This window comes from Cynoglossus semilaevis, chromosome 2 (genome assembly GCF_000523025.1).
Source record: "Cynoglossus semilaevis isolate Cse_v1.0 chromosome 2, Cse_v1.0, whole genome shotgun sequence".
NCBI classification, from domain to species: Eukaryota; Metazoa; Chordata; class Actinopteri; order Pleuronectiformes; family Cynoglossidae; genus Cynoglossus; species Cynoglossus semilaevis.
This window is the reverse complement of record NC_024308.1, coordinates 1,682,010-1,700,097: the sequence shown is the minus strand read 5'-3', so window position 1 is coordinate 1,700,097 and position 18,088 is coordinate 1,682,010. Positions and strand designations below refer to the sequence as shown.

General features: G+C 41.2%; 3 protein-coding genes across 10 annotated transcripts; all 3 read left to right on the top strand.

Moving 5' to 3' along the window:
- The first annotated feature begins 112 nt into the window (after window positions 1-112).
- On the top strand, window positions 113-7,585 carry matk (megakaryocyte-associated tyrosine kinase). 4 transcript variants are annotated; one of them, XM_017040046.2, is made up of 13 exons: window positions 113-242; window positions 330-348; window positions 505-618; window positions 706-821; window positions 1,352-1,571; window positions 2,784-2,877; window positions 2,997-3,062; window positions 3,136-3,235; window positions 3,355-3,439; window positions 3,667-3,740; window positions 3,836-4,031; window positions 4,807-4,893; window positions 6,181-7,585. In XM_017040046.2, the coding sequence occupies exons 3-13, from the start codon at window positions 505-507 to the stop codon at window positions 6,373-6,375; spliced, it is 1,347 nt and encodes a 448-aa protein (XP_016895535.1). In that variant the 5' UTR covers window positions 113-242; window positions 330-348; the 3' UTR covers window positions 6,376-7,585. The 4 variants fall into 4 exon arrangements, with proteins under 4 accessions (XP_016895535.1, XP_016895537.1, XP_024920981.1 ...); XM_017040048.2 differs by lacking the exon at window positions 330-348 and having other exon boundaries at window positions 124-242; XM_025065213.1 differs by lacking the exon at window positions 330-348 and having other exon boundaries at window positions 160-267.
- On the top strand, window positions 7,543-11,862 carry rx1 (retinal homeobox gene 1). Of its 2 annotated transcripts, XM_008330345.3 has the most exons (4): window positions 7,543-7,682; window positions 8,360-8,707; window positions 10,076-10,329; window positions 10,594-11,862. In XM_008330345.3, exons 2-4 carry the CDS (start codon window positions 8,386-8,388, stop codon window positions 11,074-11,076), a joined length of 1,059 nt encoding a protein of 352 aa, XP_008328567.1. In that variant the 5' UTR covers window positions 7,543-7,682; window positions 8,360-8,385; the 3' UTR covers window positions 11,077-11,862. The 2 variants fall into 2 exon arrangements, with proteins under 2 accessions (XP_008328567.1, XP_024920996.1); XM_025065228.1 differs by lacking the exon at window positions 7,543-7,682 and having other exon boundaries at window positions 8,353-8,707.
- A 2,049-nt stretch (window positions 11,863-13,911) lies between these two features.
- Window positions 13,912-18,082, top strand: LOC103393369 (fizzy-related protein homolog). Of its 4 annotated transcripts, none has more exons than XM_017041010.2 (14): window positions 13,912-14,087; window positions 14,502-14,613; window positions 15,040-15,153; window positions 15,288-15,336; window positions 15,429-15,529; window positions 15,630-15,712; window positions 15,946-16,129; window positions 16,198-16,263; window positions 16,436-16,538; window positions 16,629-16,813; window positions 16,892-17,125; window positions 17,336-17,440; window positions 17,536-17,634; window positions 17,745-18,082. In XM_017041010.2, exons 2-14 carry the CDS (start codon window positions 14,545-14,547, stop codon window positions 17,784-17,786), a joined length of 1,434 nt encoding a protein of 477 aa, XP_016896499.1. In that variant the 5' UTR covers window positions 13,912-14,087; window positions 14,502-14,544; the 3' UTR covers window positions 17,787-18,082. The 4 variants fall into 4 exon arrangements, with proteins under 4 accessions (XP_016896499.1, XP_008328545.1, XP_016896495.1 ...); XM_008330323.3 differs by having other exon boundaries at window positions 13,913-14,144; window positions 15,432-15,529; XM_017041006.2 differs by having other exon boundaries at window positions 13,913-14,144.
- The last annotated feature ends 6 nt before the right edge of the window (window positions 18,083-18,088 follow it).

Below are 18,088 nucleotides of genomic sequence, written 5' to 3'. Positions count from 1 at the left end.
GACTAATCTGAGAAAAGGAGAAGTGTTCTGTGTGAAGTGTTTTCTGAATTTTGAGGAAGTGGCTTGCGTCGAGGCTCAGATGCGTTAGTGGACACCGACGCAACCACATTATTTCCCGGGGGGGGTTTAACTGAAACTCTTTCTAGTGAGAGAGAGAGACGAGGCGAGACATGTGACAGTGTGAAACTCTTATCAGTGAGGACGAGGAGGCGGACAGACTGCATTTGTCCACACAGCTGCAGGTAGTCCACGTCTAAACTGTCTTTGGTTTGTACTGATCATTCATTTTGTCAACACCTGTTTTCTTTGTCTGTTGTTATTGATGACAGGGATCTGTCCACTACCAGGGTAAGTGCTGCTGTCAGTGTTTCACAGTAGAACCTGGACACGTGTCTTGTGTTTTCTGTGGTGTGTCACTGCAGATTACGACTTTGTAACGTGGTAATAAAGATAGAAATGAAGTCTGTTTCCCACCTTTTATGTCTGTCAACTCTGCTTCTGCAGATGAGCTGGACCGCTGGGACACAGTGCGTAGCAAAGACGGACAACAAAAAACCCAAACCTGGGGAACTTTCCTATCACAAAGGAGACATCCTCACCATCGTTGACATCAGCGCGGTACTGTCTTTTTCTAACGATTCCTCTCCTCTGATCATCCGTTTTTTAGATTTGCATGAGTGACCAAGACTGATGTCTGTTTTGCAGAAGAAGGGGTTTTACAGAGCAACTCACAACAGCACAGGAGTGGAAGGACTCATCAACGGCACAAATGTCCGTGAGCGTCAAGCTCTGCGTGTCGACCCCAGCCTCAGCCTCATGCCGTGAGTCTGCTCCAGTACAACGCCACAAAGTTATAGCTGTAGTGAAATATAATAATATTTCAGTTTAAATTGACTAAAAATGTACTCCTGTTGAGTTGATTAAAACGCTAATATACTGGCAGGAATTGAAGAAACTCACAAAGATCGCCTTTGACAGATCTACTGCCACCTAGCAGAAGGAGATTTAATTGCTCTGTTTGTCACACATTGACAAAGAAAAAATAATTTGCAATAAATAATTAATAGTTTTGGGACCAGTTAAGTGACACGGCACAGTGGTTGAGAATCACTGGTCTACTCTGTTTCTAGAATTACACTCTGTGCTGCTGGGAAGCCAGTGTGGCTGTGGTCACATCCTCTCACGCTGTGGCTTCGAAGTGAGAACATTCTAAGAATAAACATCTTTCTCACTTCCTTTTCTTTATTTTTTATTATGAATAAACACAAAGGTGTTTGTTTTTATTCATAATCTCTGAGAGACGTCGAGAACCGTCATGGTGACATGGTGTGATCTCTCTCTCTCTCATCAGTTGGTTCCACGGAAAGATCTCTGGTCCAGAGGCGGTGACTAAGCTGCAGCCGCCTGAGGACGGCCTGTTCCTGGTGCGGGAGTCCATCCGTCATCCCGGTGACTACGTCCTGTGCGTCAGCGTCTCTGGAGAGGTCGACCACTACCGCGTGATTTATCAGGACAACAAGCTGACCATCGACAACGTCAAGTATTTCTACAACCTGATTGACATGATCGAAGTAAGACAGTAGTCACAGTCAGAGACCGACAGCTGTCGACAATCATTCACACTCACATTCACACCTGAGCTCAGTCAGAAGTGAACAGTCAGACTAATCCTGAGTTTTGTGGAAAGTACCTGGAGAAATCCCGCACATTCACACTCGGTGAGGTCAGTGACAGGATCGAACCCTCGACCTTCTTACTGTAAAGCATCGGCTCCGACCAAAAAAAAAAAATTTTTTTAAAAATTGTTTTATGAATTTCAAAGAATTTAATTTAATTCTCCGTAGGGGGATTCAGGTGTTGCCCTTGGCGTGAGAAATTAAACGGTGCAACATTTGTTTTTATAGATATGTATCATCAAAAACTTTCACCCACCCACACACTGGTCGCTGTCAGATTAATTTTTGCTCAGACCAAATAACCTTGATGGTTGTTTTGATCTCTGTGAGCATGATGATGTGTTGACAGGAAGTTGAGATGATTTCACACGTTTATTTCAACAACAGTTTTGTAAGAACTCTAAGATCAGTTCAGTTCAGCTCACTTTTGAATTCTTCCTCCCAAACCCTGAACCTTTGGTTTGGTTCAGGTGTGCTCAACCTCTGGTCCAGATACTGTTATGCCACCCACAGTGTCGATCAGTTCGACAAAGTTAAAACTACAGACAGGAAGTCTTACCAGGGGAAGTCTGTTTATAGTAGTACGACTGCTGCTGCTGCTGCGGAGTGAGTTGAAACGTAACTGTATGAAGAACGGCCAGAGGTTCTCAACTCTTTTATTTTGAACACTTCCTCTTGACACATGTCAGGACGCCTGTGAAAATAAAACTACGTTGGAGGCACAATTAAGATCTGCTAAGATAGTCAAAATAAAAGAAGTACTGGTGTACTTTTTAAAGAGAGTATAGTAGTACGACTGCTGCTGTTTTGTTTTGTTTTTTTTTTTTTTTTTGTTTTTTTTTTTTTTTTCTTTTATCTTGCCTCACCAAACCAGGGTGTTCGCTGAGCCACAGTGAACGACTTCCTTTTTTTTGGTGACATTTTAACGATGTTTAAATTTGTAAAAAAAAAATTAAAAATTATAAATGTTATACAAAGTTATTAAAATGTTGGGTTAGGGTTAGGGTTGTGGAGAAAGTTTAAAGTTTAATGAGATGGACACGGTGCAGGACAACTGGAGTAATGTTTCTGTGTTTGTGGTTTTTATTTTGTTTTTGTTTTTTTCAGTTCTACTCCCAGAATAAAGGTTCTATTTCTACCATTCTCCTGAAGCCCAGAGAAAAACATGGAGCAAAGTCAGCGGAGCTGGCACTGTCCAAGGGTACGTGACATATACTCTACATGTATGTTTTACATATATGTAGAGTATAGACATATACTCTACATGTATGTTTTACACAGATGAACTGTGAATATAATGAATGTCACCGTCCTCCACAGCTGGGTGGCTGCTGGACATCACCAAACTCAAACTGGGGGAGACGATAGGAGAAGGAGAGTATGGAGGTGAGTCGAAACATCACATTCAATTTCATTTAATTTTTAATTAGTGACTAATGTGCATGAACCTCTACCTCAGTTGTTTATAAAGGGGACTACATGGGCCAGCGAGTGGCAGTAAAGAGCATTAAATGTGACGTCAGAGCTCAGGCTTTTCTGCAGGAGACGGCAGTTATGACGTGAGTTTCAGGACAGTGACACAGAAATGTATTCATCAAAACGTAACAAGGACAGTGACACAGAAATGTATTCATCAAAATGTCGTCTCATTTGATTTTTTTTTTTTTTTTTTTTTCAGGAAGCTCCAGCATAAAAACCTGGTCATGTTGTTGGGCGTCATTCTTCATAAGGGCCTTCATATTGTCACAGAGCTCATGATGAAGGTGCAGAAAAAACTGAGAATATTAATGTACCCAAGTAAGGGGGCGTGGTTAGAAATTAAAAGTGTAGAATTCTAGGGGACGTTTTTCACAACCTGCGTCTTTGTCTCGTCTTTAAACTGACAGATGTCAGATTATTATTTTTTGCTGACACTGAGTCAAAGCTGTGCAGTGTTTGACTCTTTATTCCACTGATATTTGTTTTCATAAAAACCTCATTTATTTTGCAGGGAAACCTTGTCAATTTCCTCCGGACCAGGGGACGTTTGGTTGTTAAAGTTGATCAACTTCTCCGCTTTTCACTGTAAGTCTAAACTGATAAAACATTACTCTGTGTATTCCTGTAGGAGTATTTCCAAAGAAAGACTTTTTTTTTTTTCCTCCTCCCTGTGACGGCAGCGACGTGTGTGAAGGGATGGAGTACCTGGAGTCCAAGAAGCTGGTCCACAGAGACCTGGCAGCTCGGAACATCTTGATCTCAGACGACAGCGTGGCCAAGGTCAGTGACTTCGGCCTGACGAAGGTGGACTCCAAGGTGTCAGACAATGTCAAACTGCCCGTCAAATGGACGGCCCCTGAAGCTCTGAGGAAAGAGGTCAGTCTGAAGAACTTTTCTACTTTTTCTCTTGTTTCCATTTTGGTTTTTGGTTTTGATATTAACCTCCTCCGCCCACGACCTCTCACCATTTTGGTTTTTGTTTCTACCTCCCGCTGTACGACTAGATATCCTGATTGGTAATAACTGAAGTTTGTGATTATTTACTGACGTTATGACGGTCAAATGGCAGGATCACTGAACGACAAAGACAACGTCAGCGGCACAGAATTCTTTGTTTTAGCAGATATGTCGAAGCTAAAGTGAAACAAAAAAATAACATTGCCAGTTTTGGCAAAGAAATAATTAAAACTTATTGTCATCGTTCAGGTGCCAGAATGAACATATTTATAGAAACAAATCAAATATCTTACTTTTTCTGTTCAAGAAAATTATTACACAGAGAAGAAAAGGTTTATTTCTTTAACTCGGGAGGAAGAAAAAAACAAAAAACAACCAAAAGTATCACACTGCACCTGGGAGTTTCCAGTAAAACTTTGGGGGTTTTGGTTCTTTGGAGTGCGTACCATGTGACCTGGGTGTGATTCCTTAACTCCAATCTTTAGTTTGAAATTTGTCATTACAAGTTTTTTTTTTTTTTTTTTTCTTGTCTGAGTCAGCGTTGACTCCCTGCCTCCCTCCACTGAACGCTTCTTGTCTGAGTCAGCGTTGACTCCCTCCCTCCACTGAACGGCTGCTCTCTGGATATCTGTTCTTTTCTGACCGTTTCCTGTCGTTGATAAGAGTCGCTCCGTTTCTTCTTTTTGTTTCACAGAAATTTTCCACAAAGTCAGACGTTTGGAGTTATGGCGTTCTACTGTGGGAGATGTTTTCGTACGGTCGTCAGCCGTATCCTAAAATGGTACGTAACAATGACAACAGTTCATTTTTACCGAAATAATGAGAACGAAAAAACTTTAAAAAACGAAAAAACACAGACTGTCACAATAAAAGAGGTTTGAAAAAAATTTAAAAAAACAGAACGTAGAGCAGGGGTCGCCACTAAAAACAACAGAAAAAAAAAAACAGAATGTAGAGCAGGGGTCGCCAACATTTCTGTAGTACTACTTAGTAGTAGTAGTAGTAGTAGTTGTTGTAGTAGTAGTAGTACATAGTTTTAGGAAGAGCTACTTGTTTTTTTACAGCCTTCTGGAACAATGTAATAATAATTAAAAAGAAAACTAATGCTAACGCTGCTCCATCAAGTTCAAAAGAACATTTTTTAAATGTGTGACCTTTGACCTTTTTTTTTACAGGGACAGAACAGAATAATTAGATGACAGGTGAACTGAAGCAGGAAGTGAAGCCACAGTTTTTAGCCAAAGTATTTCTTAGTTCCCTCGTGGTTGACGTCGTCGTAGTAAATTCACAGACAATTTTTTTTGTTTCCTTTGAAAGAGTGACTAGATTACAGGTTACACAACAGCGTGAGCACATCCTGTCAGGCTTCACGTCTCACGCCGTGGTACAGTGTGTCTGTGCTAAAGCAGGGAAAAGCTCCGGGTCATCCAGATCACCCAACTGCGTCAGTACAGGATAGAGCTTTAACAGAACGGGTCACTACCTGCTGCCGAGTCAGAAATAAACCACTGATCTCCGGGGCGGGAAACGCATCGGACGCCGCCGCTCAGACGCAACACTGAGCAGTGGTGAGTCCGAGCACTGCAGGCCGTTACCACTTCCTGAGGACTTAGAACAAATGTTGTCCCTCGGTTGACTCGCGTCCACCTTTAGAATCCCTGCTCCGTGACCCCAGGTAATCTGTCCCGGCCCCGCGGTTCAGAGAGTCCAGCGGGATCAGGCAGCATTAATGGAAAGGCAGCCCAGGCCCCGTGACCTCAATCTCTCCTGTCCACGGAGCTTCAGCCGCTGCATTTAAATGACCACCGTTATCTCCTCATTACAGCCTACTATCAGGGCTCATTCTCTGAGCTTTGTTTCAACTCCGTGCACATGAAGCATTACATTATACTGTATATACTACATGATAGTATCTCTGCTCCTGTTTAGTAGAAAATACACGTTCACACTGAGCTTCAAACGAGCGTCGCTTGATATCATTAGTTTCTCTAACAACGTACACCAAAGGTTTTTGAAGAAGTGTCAGTGTTTTCCATCATTTTTTTATCACTCCCTGATCATCACATAGACCCTGAAGGAGGTGAACGAAAGAGTGGAGGCAGGGTATCGAATGGAGGCTCCAGAACATTGTCCTCCTGCTGTCTACTCCCTGATGAGGAGCTGCTGGGAGCGGGAGCCCCGCAGGAGACCCACCTTCCACAAACTGAGGGAGAAACTGGAGTCTGAGCACCGCAACGCCACCGGCTCTGAGCCCGGATGCTGATCCAGGCCGTTAGCTTTGAACTCACCATGTTGGAAACAAAAGTTTCTGAAACTCCGGACGGTCGACTGCCGAGGAGTCTGCGCTCTGGATGTAGCAGAGCGGCGCGGCGGGAGCGTGCTGGGACTGATGGGAAATACTTCACCAACCATGAAAACTATGCTGCGTCTGCTAACTGCATGAATGTTGAGGTAACGTTCCTTGATACAAAGACTGAAATACCTCAAAGAACTTGGATGGTGTCGTGGTCACGGCTCCTCACGCGGCCCATGAATCTGGGCCACAGCCTACAGTCACTGGTATTTATCTGAAATTCTATTCATCGACAGGAAATGTTTTAATGGGAAACTTTAATGCACTTTCTGCCTTAAAAAAAAAGTCTAACTTAAGTCCCTGTAGTCATTTGTTGGTTGCATTAGTGCCACCTAGTGGCTATGTTTACCAACAGTAGAATTTGCGTCACTAAAAAAAAGGAATAAAATAAAATAATTAATATTTTTGGATCTTATATTATCATCATGTCACTAGGCCAAAAAAAACATATATATATATATATTTATATACATATATATTTCTAAAGTAATAAAAAAATGTATATAAATCAACAGCTCCACTGCACTAGTGACGACTTCTGTCTTTGTTTTATTTATTTTTCAGAGCTCTGGGTTTGTGACCATTTTACAGCAATAATTTATTTTTTTAATGTAAAAGTAATTTATATTTCATTTTAATATATATTTTTTGTGTTATTTTCTTTGTTTCTTTGTTTCTTTGTTTTGAGTTGATCTGATTTGTTTCTGTGAAATGTTGTCGTTGACTTTGTTTAGTCTAATTTGACTACTTTAGAAAACAAGTCTGTTTTTAAGCAGAACATTTGTCAGAGGAAAACATTTGAGGATTCATTAGTCCGAGCTCCTGCTGTGAGGGAGAACGGAGACGACATTTGAAACAATTAGCTTAGCAGAAAACTGCTGTCAATCACTGTTAAAGAGGAAAGATTCCTCTTAACAACCCTCCCTAATCCCTGTGTTTCACCTCCTACAGCCTTCCCCCTCCTCCACCCTTCCCCCCCCCCCCCCCCCCCCCCCCCCTCCTCCACCCTCGGCTTTGTCCACCTCACCCTCTCCATGTGCCTCCTCTTCCACTCTCTTCTCTGAGCTGAAACATCTCTGGTTCTGCTGCGGGTAGGATCGACTTTAATTCATTTAAAAAATTTTTTTTTTTTTAAATTTAAAAAAAAAGAACTCTCCTGATAGTTTGCTGCTCTTCATCAGGGATCTGTGAAGATTCGACGGATTTACTTTTGAGACGTAAGTTCTGCCAACTTTTTAATCTGCTGTACATACGAGAGGCTAAAGCTGAGGCTCCGGCGACTTAACTGGAACAGATTTCCTCATCCTCTCCTGTGAAGTCATTTTGCAGTTCAATTAAAATAATTTTTGAGGTAAAAGTTATGTTACTGACAGACTGTCGGTCTGTGAAACAAAAACTCAAAACATCTGAAAAGGGATTTAAGGAAATCTATTTAAGTTCTGTAAATAAAAGGTAATTATTTTAGAGCTGTTTTTAGAGCTGTTTTTGTTTGTTTATTTGTTTGTTTGTTTGTTTGTTTATTTGTTTGTTTGTTTGTTTGTTTGTTTATTTGTTTGTTTGTTTGTTTGTTTGTTTGTTTATTTGTTTGTTTGTTTGTTTGTTTGTTTGTTTGTTTATTTGTTTGTTTGTTTGTTTGTTTATTTGTTTGTTTGTTTGTTTGTTTATTTGTTTGTTTGTTTGTTTGTTTGTTTGTTTGTTTGTTTATTTGTTTGTTTGTTTGTTTGTTTATTTGTTTGTTTGTTTGTTTGTTTATTTGTTTGTTTGTTTGTTTTCTACATTTCATACTCCTTATTACTTCCTGTGATTAGAACAACCGTGTTCTCAGATGAAGAAGGAACAGACTGTCCAAGTGACCTGGTGATCCTTTCCTTAAACCTCTGACCTCTGACCTCAGGTGCGACACGGAGCCTAGACCAACTAATGCATTTATCACTGGACGCCATGAGCTTGGTGGACGACAGGTGCCTTTCGCCCGGCAACTTCCAGGAACTGGGGAAATGCGGCGTCTTTGCCGCGGGGAACCGCGTCCACAGCATCGACGTCATCCTCGGCTTCAGTAAAGACCAGGAGCCGCTGCTCGGTCCTGCCGGGACTTCTGGTCCTCACGAAGTGGACATAGAAGGCCTGGTGCATTCTGGGAAGGAGCAGGATTCACCTTTACACCCATTTTACAGCGCAAACCTTTATTCACTGAAAAAAGGCGACACGGATCAGCAGCAGCAGCAGCAGCAGCAGTTTCATGGTGAGTAGAGTCCACGAGGACAGGAGTAAAATTATCAATGTTTTTTTTATACTTTTTTACACGCAGTTTCTATACCAGCTTCAGAATTATTTAAAAAATAATTATTTACTGTTCTTAAAAAATTAATTAAAAGTTCTTGTTTGAATTAAGATTAGAAAAGTTTTATATTTGACAAAAATCTTCGTCGATCCAGTGATGTCACAGTCTGGGATTTGGTTTTTATTTCCACTTTCCGCTCAATTCACGTCACGTTCTCCAGGAGGGACTCGAACCCCCAACTTTTCTCTCTTAAAGCTGACCGTGAACACAGAAACATTTTCTACTGAATGTTGATTTAAAACAAGGCGTTCACCACAGATTGTTATTCATATAAATTAACCTAAAACAGTGAACGTGTCCCGTCAGAGCAGAGATTTACAAGTAAAGATTTAGTTTGAGTTTTGCTTTTTTTTCATGTATTTAAAATAAACATGTCACTTAGTCAGTATTATAAAACACATGAATTTTTTTTTACTTCCTGGTCTAGAAATCCAAACTCCTCGTGGGATTTCTCTTATCCTCAGACGTGACAGTTTTCAGTTTTGGTCGTTGTTGTTGTTTTTTTTTTCCTTTTTCTCAGGATTTGGTTCATCTGTTTTTATGAACTAAATAACTTCATAACAAAACAATGTGAAGTGATTAAGATTTGGAGGCTGAGTCAGAACAACGTTACTGTCAAGGACCGGGGGACATCAACACTGATGACATCATCCTTTTGTACAGAACTATGCTGTGAAGTCAGCCCCGTTCCCCCTGAACGAGCATCTTCCCAGTGTGTTTGGTGTCACTCGACCCCTGCTCCCTGCACTCTGATGTTCTGCCGGCCCATAATCAGCGGGGAACCTCAGAGTGTGTTGGACTGACAAGCCCAGAGCTGGTCACTGAACCAGACCTGCCCTCTGCCATTGTCCCCGCCTGGCCTTTGTCATGGCTGCTTAATGAGCGGAGAATAAACGAAGCTCTTAAAAAGCCCGCGGTGACCCCTCCCTCCCCTCCCCTTCGGCACCTCCTGGTTACAGAAACAAGCTCAGGGTTACACACTGTGACAGGACGGTGACGGTCTGGACGTCCAATCAGACGGCGAGCGTGATAAAACCTCCGTCAACTGAAGAAGAACATGATGATTACGTTTCATTAAGACAAAAGTCATCGTTCGTTAATGAAGCTGTTTTTTACGTTTCATTAAGACAAAAGTCATCGATAATGAAACAGTTTCTTCATAAATGTTTGGACTGAGAGTTGGTTTTGATATCTTTTGTTGTTGTCAGTCAAATGTTGACTTCAATGTTTGGCTTCACTCACGCCTCTCGACCTCCTCGGTCTGAACAGATGCTGGTTTATACACCAGTAAGTGTGAAGATGAACTGAGCGAACCGACCAGGAGTCTGGACAGTGACGAGGGCAGATCTCCAGAGTCGTCCAGGGACAATCAGCCCAAGAAGAAACACAGACGCAACCGCACCACCTTCACCACGCACCAGCTTCACGAGCTGGAGTGCGCCTTCGAGAAGTCCCACTACCCAGACGTGTACAGCAGAGAGGAGCTGGCCATGAAGGTGAACCTCCCAGAGGTCAGAGTTCAGGTACGAGGAGGTCAGAACACCAATGGGGAAAAAACAGAACTTCATTCATGTGTACGTTTTATAATTAGAATTAAAACATTTTTATTTGCTTGACTTAAACCAGTGTTTTCCAAACTTCCAAACTTTTTTTTTCTGTTTTAAGTCACAATCCTCCATGACCCAAGTCAATAGATATTATCCGTAAACTTCTGGGAAACATGATGTGAGACGACCCCAAAAAAAAAAGAAATCTCTTGCGACCCACCCTCTGACTCTTCCCTCCAGGTGTGGTTCCAGAACCGCAGAGCTAAATGGCGGCGGCAGGAGAAACTGGATGCCAGCACTATGAAGCTCCAAGACTCACCCATGTTGTCCTTCAACCGCCCGGCCCAAGTTCACACCGGCATCGGTCCCATGACAAACCCCCTCCCCCTGGATCCGTGGCTGACCTCCCCCCTGTCCGGTGCCACGACCGTCCACAGCATCCCCGGCTTCATGGCTCCACCTCAGGGTCTCCAGCACGGCTTCCCGAGCCACAACTTTCTCAAAACTGCCCCTCACCCTCACCCTCACTCTCACCCTCACCCTCATCACTCCATGGGTCAGGCGATGCAGAGTGTGGCCCCCCCTCCTTATCAGTTCCCTGGACTCTACCCTGATAAAGACCCGGTGGAGAACATGGAGCAGCGCAGCTCCAGCATCGCTGCACTGAGGATAAAGGCAAAAGAACACATCGAGTCTATGGACAGGACCTGGCAACCCATGTAATTTTCAGACCTGGCAACCCATGTGAGTGACGTTTGGAACACATGGTAATGATATAGAGAAAATGAAGAACTTTGTTGGATTTATTTTTTTTTTAAATACTGAACTCTTGATGTTTAAATGACACCTGAGCTGCTGTAGCTTCTCCTCCGTGATTTGATCTGTCGTATAGTTCTAGATGGATCTTTACGTCTACATCATCAAACTGTGTGTAGTCAACCTGTGATGGTTCAGCCGTCGCCTTCACCTGATCATGTGATCAATCACAGGTTTTTTAGCTGGATGGGAGGAGCATATTATCATCTGTATAAAAACTAGTCCAGATGTTACTGGTCCAGGTGTGAGTTCTTGTCTTTGTCTGGACCTGAAGGAGGAGAAAGACTTCAGACTGAAGATGTCCCTGTAACCACCGCGTCGTTAAAATGGTTCTTCTGATGATCCAGTAGGGGGAGTGACGGTCGTGTTCTGTTGGTTTTTCAGCTGTTATAAAAAAACACGAAAGTCAGTAAACACTGTGTTTAACAAGGGATAAATTCACCGATGTTGGTCAGAGAATAAACCAAAGGCTCGATAATAAAGAAAACTGAAACAGATTTTTTTTCACTGATAATATTTCTTTTGGTTTTCTAATTATTTCATGTCATAATGTAACAAAGTGAATATTGTTATTGTTTGTTTTCTCCTACATCAATGGAGATTTTTCAGAAAGACAAAGTCAAAATAAATCTAGTTTGGTAGAATGTCGACCAGTGAACTTATTCCCACAGAGTCACTCTTTCTTTTTTCTTACCCAGATAAGTCTATTTAAGATTATAAAAATATAATCATCATCATCTGAGACTGCTTTAGTCTTTAATACTTCTGCCCCGTGTCTCTGGGAGAACACTTTGGTTTTTCTTCTCCCTCACAATCCTCTCTGCTTCTCCGTGTGTCGTGGCAGGATGCCAGGCTGTTAGGAAGATGAGACTCCAATCAATCAGTGCTTCTGGGGGAGGGGGGGTGGTCGGGGGGGTGTTTGACCACAGGGTCCGGACAGACCCGCTAATTGCAGCTAAACAGACATGTAGGCAGGCAGGTTCATCCACTGCAACACATGTTCACCGCTACTCAGAGTGACCAGAACTGTCCTGGACTAATGGAGCCGTGAACAGGTTTCAGTAAACACAGCTTAAAATGATTTTGGGGGGGTGGGGGGCAAAGTGGACAACAATGGTCTGTTAGTTATGTTAACTACAGCAGGTAGCCATGAGCTGCTAAGATGCTAAGATGCTAAAAATAAAACTGTGTTTTGTTTGTTAATTAATAAAATGAAAAAGGGGGCACAGAGAGATAAAGTAAGAGTGGGGAGGAAGAGTAGGGGGTGAGGAGGTTGGAGGGGATGAGGGGGGGTGAGGGGGGTGGTGGCTCATTGGAGTCAATGATGTAGAAAATCCTCCAATTAGAGCGTTTTCCTGTGTCACAGGATGAGTTCAGAGCAGACTCCGCTGGTCCAGGTCCAGGTCCAGGTCCAGATCCAGGGGTTGGACCAACGTTGAACCAAAGTCCACAGCATGGGGATACATATAAGGTGACAAAACAAAAAACAAAAAACATCAAATCATTTTTAATCCAACTTTTGGAGCTGGAATTCAATCCAGTATTTATTTAATTTATTAATTTTTTCATTTTGTTGTTACCTGTAAGGTAACCTTGGTAACCTCCAGGTCCTGGAAGGTGTCTCAAAAAGAGTCCAAGAAGTTTATATTGTACAAACAAAAACCTCATGTCATGTTCATGTATTTTGTCATTCACTGAAGAACTGATTCAGCAGGTCAGCCTGGCAGGACGGTGACCAGGTTTACACTCACTTCGTTACCGACAACAGAGTCCCTTCATGACTAATTGATCGATCGTGCACTCTATTATTTTGTGCCTCCACCCCAGCAGATCTGAAAGGGCCGCGGCTGGAGTTAACAGACTTATTGGAAGGACGCGTTCCCTGCAGAGGATAATAAGGTAAAACAGCGGAATTAATTGGATATGATTAAGGGAGCTTTTGAATGGGGCACAGCTTTTTCGCATGACATAATTAGAGGTCAGTTAAAGGGGAGGAGGGGGAGGGGGGGGGGGGGGGTGAATGTTGGCGCCAGTGTTTTATAGATGTGACAGACAGTGTGTGTGTGTAAATGTGTGAATGTGTCACAGTATATATATAGAAAGACACTTAAGAACTTTACCATTACACCCCCATTTGAAACACAAAGTCCTAATTTAAAACATTATAATATATATATTATAATATATATAAATGATCAACTCAAATGTTATCCATGTCAAGTTTTACGACACAGATAGTTCACAACAGTCAGGCTAATCTTCCTTCTTCTCCTTGTTCTCCATCTCGGAACTGGCCGGAAATGCATTTGCTGGTATGGCTAAAAATAAAACACTTCATAAAGTTAAAATATTATTGAAAAAAATATTTTACGTTTAAAGCTGCAAACACGTAGATATTGGGTTAGTTTGGGTAAAAAAAAGTAAATAAATGATCGTATTTAAAAGAGCTGAGAGCCTCCGCCTCGAGTTTGACAACAGAACTACGGCGCCCTCTATGTTTGATTGTTGGACATGGCATTAAGGAGTAATATTTAAACACTCATCTTTCATTTCACGTTTGGTTTAAGAATAAAACATACACAACGAAAAGTGGTTCACCCATTAAAACACAATGTAATAAATAAACAGACAAAAATATACAATATAAATGACATATAAATACATAAATACAAATAAATTAAACGTTTTTGTTGTTTTTCTTCAAACACAACAATTTTAAGTCTATTGGCAAATGACCAGAAGGAGGCGACAAACGGCCTGAGGCCCAGCTTTTTAACCTTAGTTAAATTAAACTCATTTCCTGAACAATTTCCTCGCAGTCAGCGCGAAACCCGCCTGGAACTTGGACTGTTTTCTCTATATTTGTACGCGAAAAGTTTTCTCCCTGTTCTCCTGGAGCTTCACTCGTTAACGACAAGGTTTGTTTGCCATAAAGGTACAGCGAAATAACGAATCTCCCACGAAGAAGAACACAGGTAAAAGAATCTGTTGACATCGTGACTTAACGAGTCTTTTGACTACGTTTCCCCTTTGAATTTGTAGGGAGGTGTTTGTGGTGATAATGAACACAGAGGTCTTTAGTTTGACTGCGAGAAGTTATTTTAGATAAAACAAAAACATACACTAAAAATTGCAATTACAATTCATTTAGTTTGTTAGCCTTTTAGCTAGTTTGAAAGTAGCATCTCTTTCTGGGATAATACACAGTAAGGATCACGTTTCCACAACAGTTAAGGGCAATTTAAGTATTCTTAAAGTATATGGTGTTTACATTTTATTTTATTTTATTTTGTATTATTGATTGTTGAGTGTTTTTCCTATAATTATCTCAGGCTGGTGTTCACCCCTCGCAGCTGTAAGGTCAAGGGCCCAAAGATGAACTCAGACTACGAACACCGCATAATTCGTCAAATCCACATTCAGAATAATGGCTCGGACCCTGCTGTGAGTATTTCCTGATTTTAAAAATGTATATTTATGTTTATATTCTAACCTGGTGTTCTATTATAAATGGAGCCAACAACCTTTAACGTGATAGAGCAGGGAGACAGACAGGTGCAGAAATGAAGAGAAATTCAAGCGATGCCCTTTTTTTCACCAGCAGAGTCTGTATATCAGCTTCTAGTGATACATTTAACAAATAACAACATATACAAATAAATATTAAGTTTTTGTTTTGCATGTAACATTTTCTGGGTTTATGCTTGACTGGTTCTTGTCCTGGAGCAGAAACCTTGACATGATGATACTGTTTGATGAAAAGAATTACAAATTGTGAAATCTTCCCATACTTTGTATAGTACTGTACATTATTGCCTAAAGTAATATATATATATATATTTTTTTTTCTTTCTTTTTTTTATGGTACAGAGTTCCCCCAGACAGACGGGCACCAGTTCCCCGTTCTCATCCCGAACATTTGGCGATAGATTTATTCCCACCAGAGCTGGGGCCAACTGGGACATCAGCTTCCACTGGAACAAAGTAACAGGAATATTATATATATGTAAACATGTTGATTTGAATTTGTTTTACAAGCTTTGTTTTTTTTTGGTTTTTTTTGATCAGTAAGTTTCTGTTATCAAATAAAAAACATCTCATTTTCATTGTGTTCTTAGGAAAATGAAAAGGTAACACACAGTGACGCCTCCCCAGGGAATGTCAAAGGTCAATTTTTAAAGGTTATTGAGGAATATTTTTCACAATTTTTTTTTCCTTCCTATGTTTTTAATACTTTCTCGTTCTGTTTTTGGATGTAGCAGATGGACTAACCTACACAGCACTGCTGAAAAATGAGTTGCTGGGAGCCGGGATAGAAAATGTCCAGGAACCACAAACTCCAAAGAGGAGTCTGTTTTCTGTATGAGTCATCCTTTATTAACACCATCCTAATACACAATACACAGTCTTTTTCCACTGTTATAATTGAATGAAGTCTGTGGTTTGTTTTTTTTTTACAGTATAGTCCTCACACCAAAAGGCCGTCTTTGGAAACTTGTGCCAACATTTCTCCCTACTCACTGTCCACTGTCAGCAACACGAGGTAGATGTAGTTTTTAAAATAAATATGGATAGATATTTATACCTAACATATTTAACTAACTTAATAGCATATATAGTTTAATTTTTAAATATTTGGGTCATGAGGATATTATCAGTTATCAGTTTTGCATATTGACATTCTGCCCAAATTGATTTAGTGCCTGGTCGAGCATTTACAAACTTGATGGAAAAATGCTGTAACTATACATTATTCAATATACCTCATCTCTATAGTCACACTTTGTTAGGTGCACCAAGGAGGCCGACTCGTAAAGTCTCAGAGAGTCCTTTTAAAGTCCTGGATGCTTCAGGTCTTCAGGATGACTTCTACCTTAACCTGGTGGACTGGTCGTCTCTCAACGTTCTTGGTGTGGGGCTGGGATCCTGTGTTTATATGTGGAGTGCCTATACTTCTCAGGTACAAACCTGTACATTTAACTTTTTTTTTCTCATCCTTCAGCTCTAACTTAAATGTAATTTCCTCAGGTTGTAAAACTCTGTGATCTTTCACCGGAGGGAGACTCGGTCACATCTGTCGCTTGGACTGAAAGGGTACAAACGTGTAGCTCACAGAACTTTGGTTTTGTTTTTTTGTTTTTTTAACCTGTCTTGTCTGGCTCTTTTGTGACACATTCATTTGTCAGAGACTTCTATAAACATTCATTTTTTTATTTTGTTTGGACTCCTTGATAAATTCTGTTTTTCATGACTGAAATATTTTTAGGGAGACCTTATGGCAGTGGGGACTCACCGAGGATATGTTCAGATCTGGGACGCTGCTACTGGAAAGAAGATCTGTGTATGGAAGGGACACAGGAACAGAGTTGGTATGAGCTTTTGCTCATACACCAGCCAGTGTTAGAAAAGAAATAAAAGAAAATAAAAATACATAATATTTTGTCTACGCTTGTCCACAGGAGTCTTGGCGTGGAATTCTGACCAGTTGTCTTCAGGAAGCTGTGACTGCACAATTCTTCAAAGAGACACACGGACCAGTCCGCTGCAGTCGGTCAGACGGCTGAAGGCACACAAACGGGAAGTGTGTGGTTTGAAGTGGAATTCTGACCGTAAGCTGCTGGCCTCCGGTGATAACGACAACAAGGTTGAGTTTTGTTCGTTAATTTTTAGTTGGCTTTTTATTTGTACTCAGTTGCTCATTGGTGACAATCTCTACTTCCAGCTGCTGGTGTGGAACCAGGACTCTCCGATGCCATTGCAGACGTTCAAGGAACACCAGGGGGCAGTAAAAGCCATCGCCTGGTCTCCACATCAGCGCAGTCTGCTGGCCTCTGGTGGTGGCTCAGCAGACTGCAGCATCCGTATCTGGAGCTCGCTGCAGTTAGAGCCAGTGCAGCGTGTTGATACGGGCTCCCAGGTCTGCAACCTGGTCTGGTCTAAACACACAAATGAACTGGTGAGTGACTCCAGATACACACTGGACACTTTGTCACCATTAGCAGTTTGATTAATAGCAGTTTTTTTTTGCAATTCAAAATGGCATTTGAAAGGCATTCATAAAGTATTGTGAACTGTCAGAAAGTCTAGCCTGCCATGATGATTTTTTTTTTTGTCTCATATTGTTCATTTTTTTTTTTTTTTTTTGTCTCATATTGTTCGTTTCTAGGTCAGCACCCACGGTTACGCAGATAATAAAGTGATGGTGTGGAAGTGTCCATCACTCACTCAGGTGGCCAGCCTCACTCATCACTCAGACAGAGTCCTCCACCTGGTCAGTGTCTGTGTGTCAGTGCCTGTCATGTCCAAGTCTGTCGTCTTCATTCTCCTGCGGCAGTCTTCATGACGTGACGTCTTCTTCTTCTTCAGGCCATGTCTCCAGATGGGGAGGTGATAGTGACAGGGGCCGGAGGGAAAGACGAGACCCTTTGCTTCTGGAAACTTTTTAGCAACACAAGGTCAACAAAGGTGAAACAAAATTGTTTATTTTGATTTGATTATTTTTGAAGTGTCTTCACTCACTCTTACTATGGTCTGCAGAAAGTTGACAAAATGTCTGCATCTGTTTTCTTCCTCAGGACCTGGTATCAAATCTAAACCTTTTCACCAGAATGCGATGATGTCACATCAGAATCTGACATCAGGATTTTTAAGTGGATCCTCGTCACTAGTGACTGTGGAGTTAAGGACGACATGGGAGTAAATCTAGATTTTTGAATTTAAGAACAAAAGATATCTTTTTTTGACTATGCGGGGAAAAATCTTTCTGACATTTAATCATACAATGATCTGTGTAATTTCACTTATCACCAAATCTAACATATGCACTCAACACCTGGTGTTTATTTTAACTAAAATTAACTTTATTGCACTTTAAATTTATTAATATTACATTTTTTAACCATGCTATTTGCCTCACATT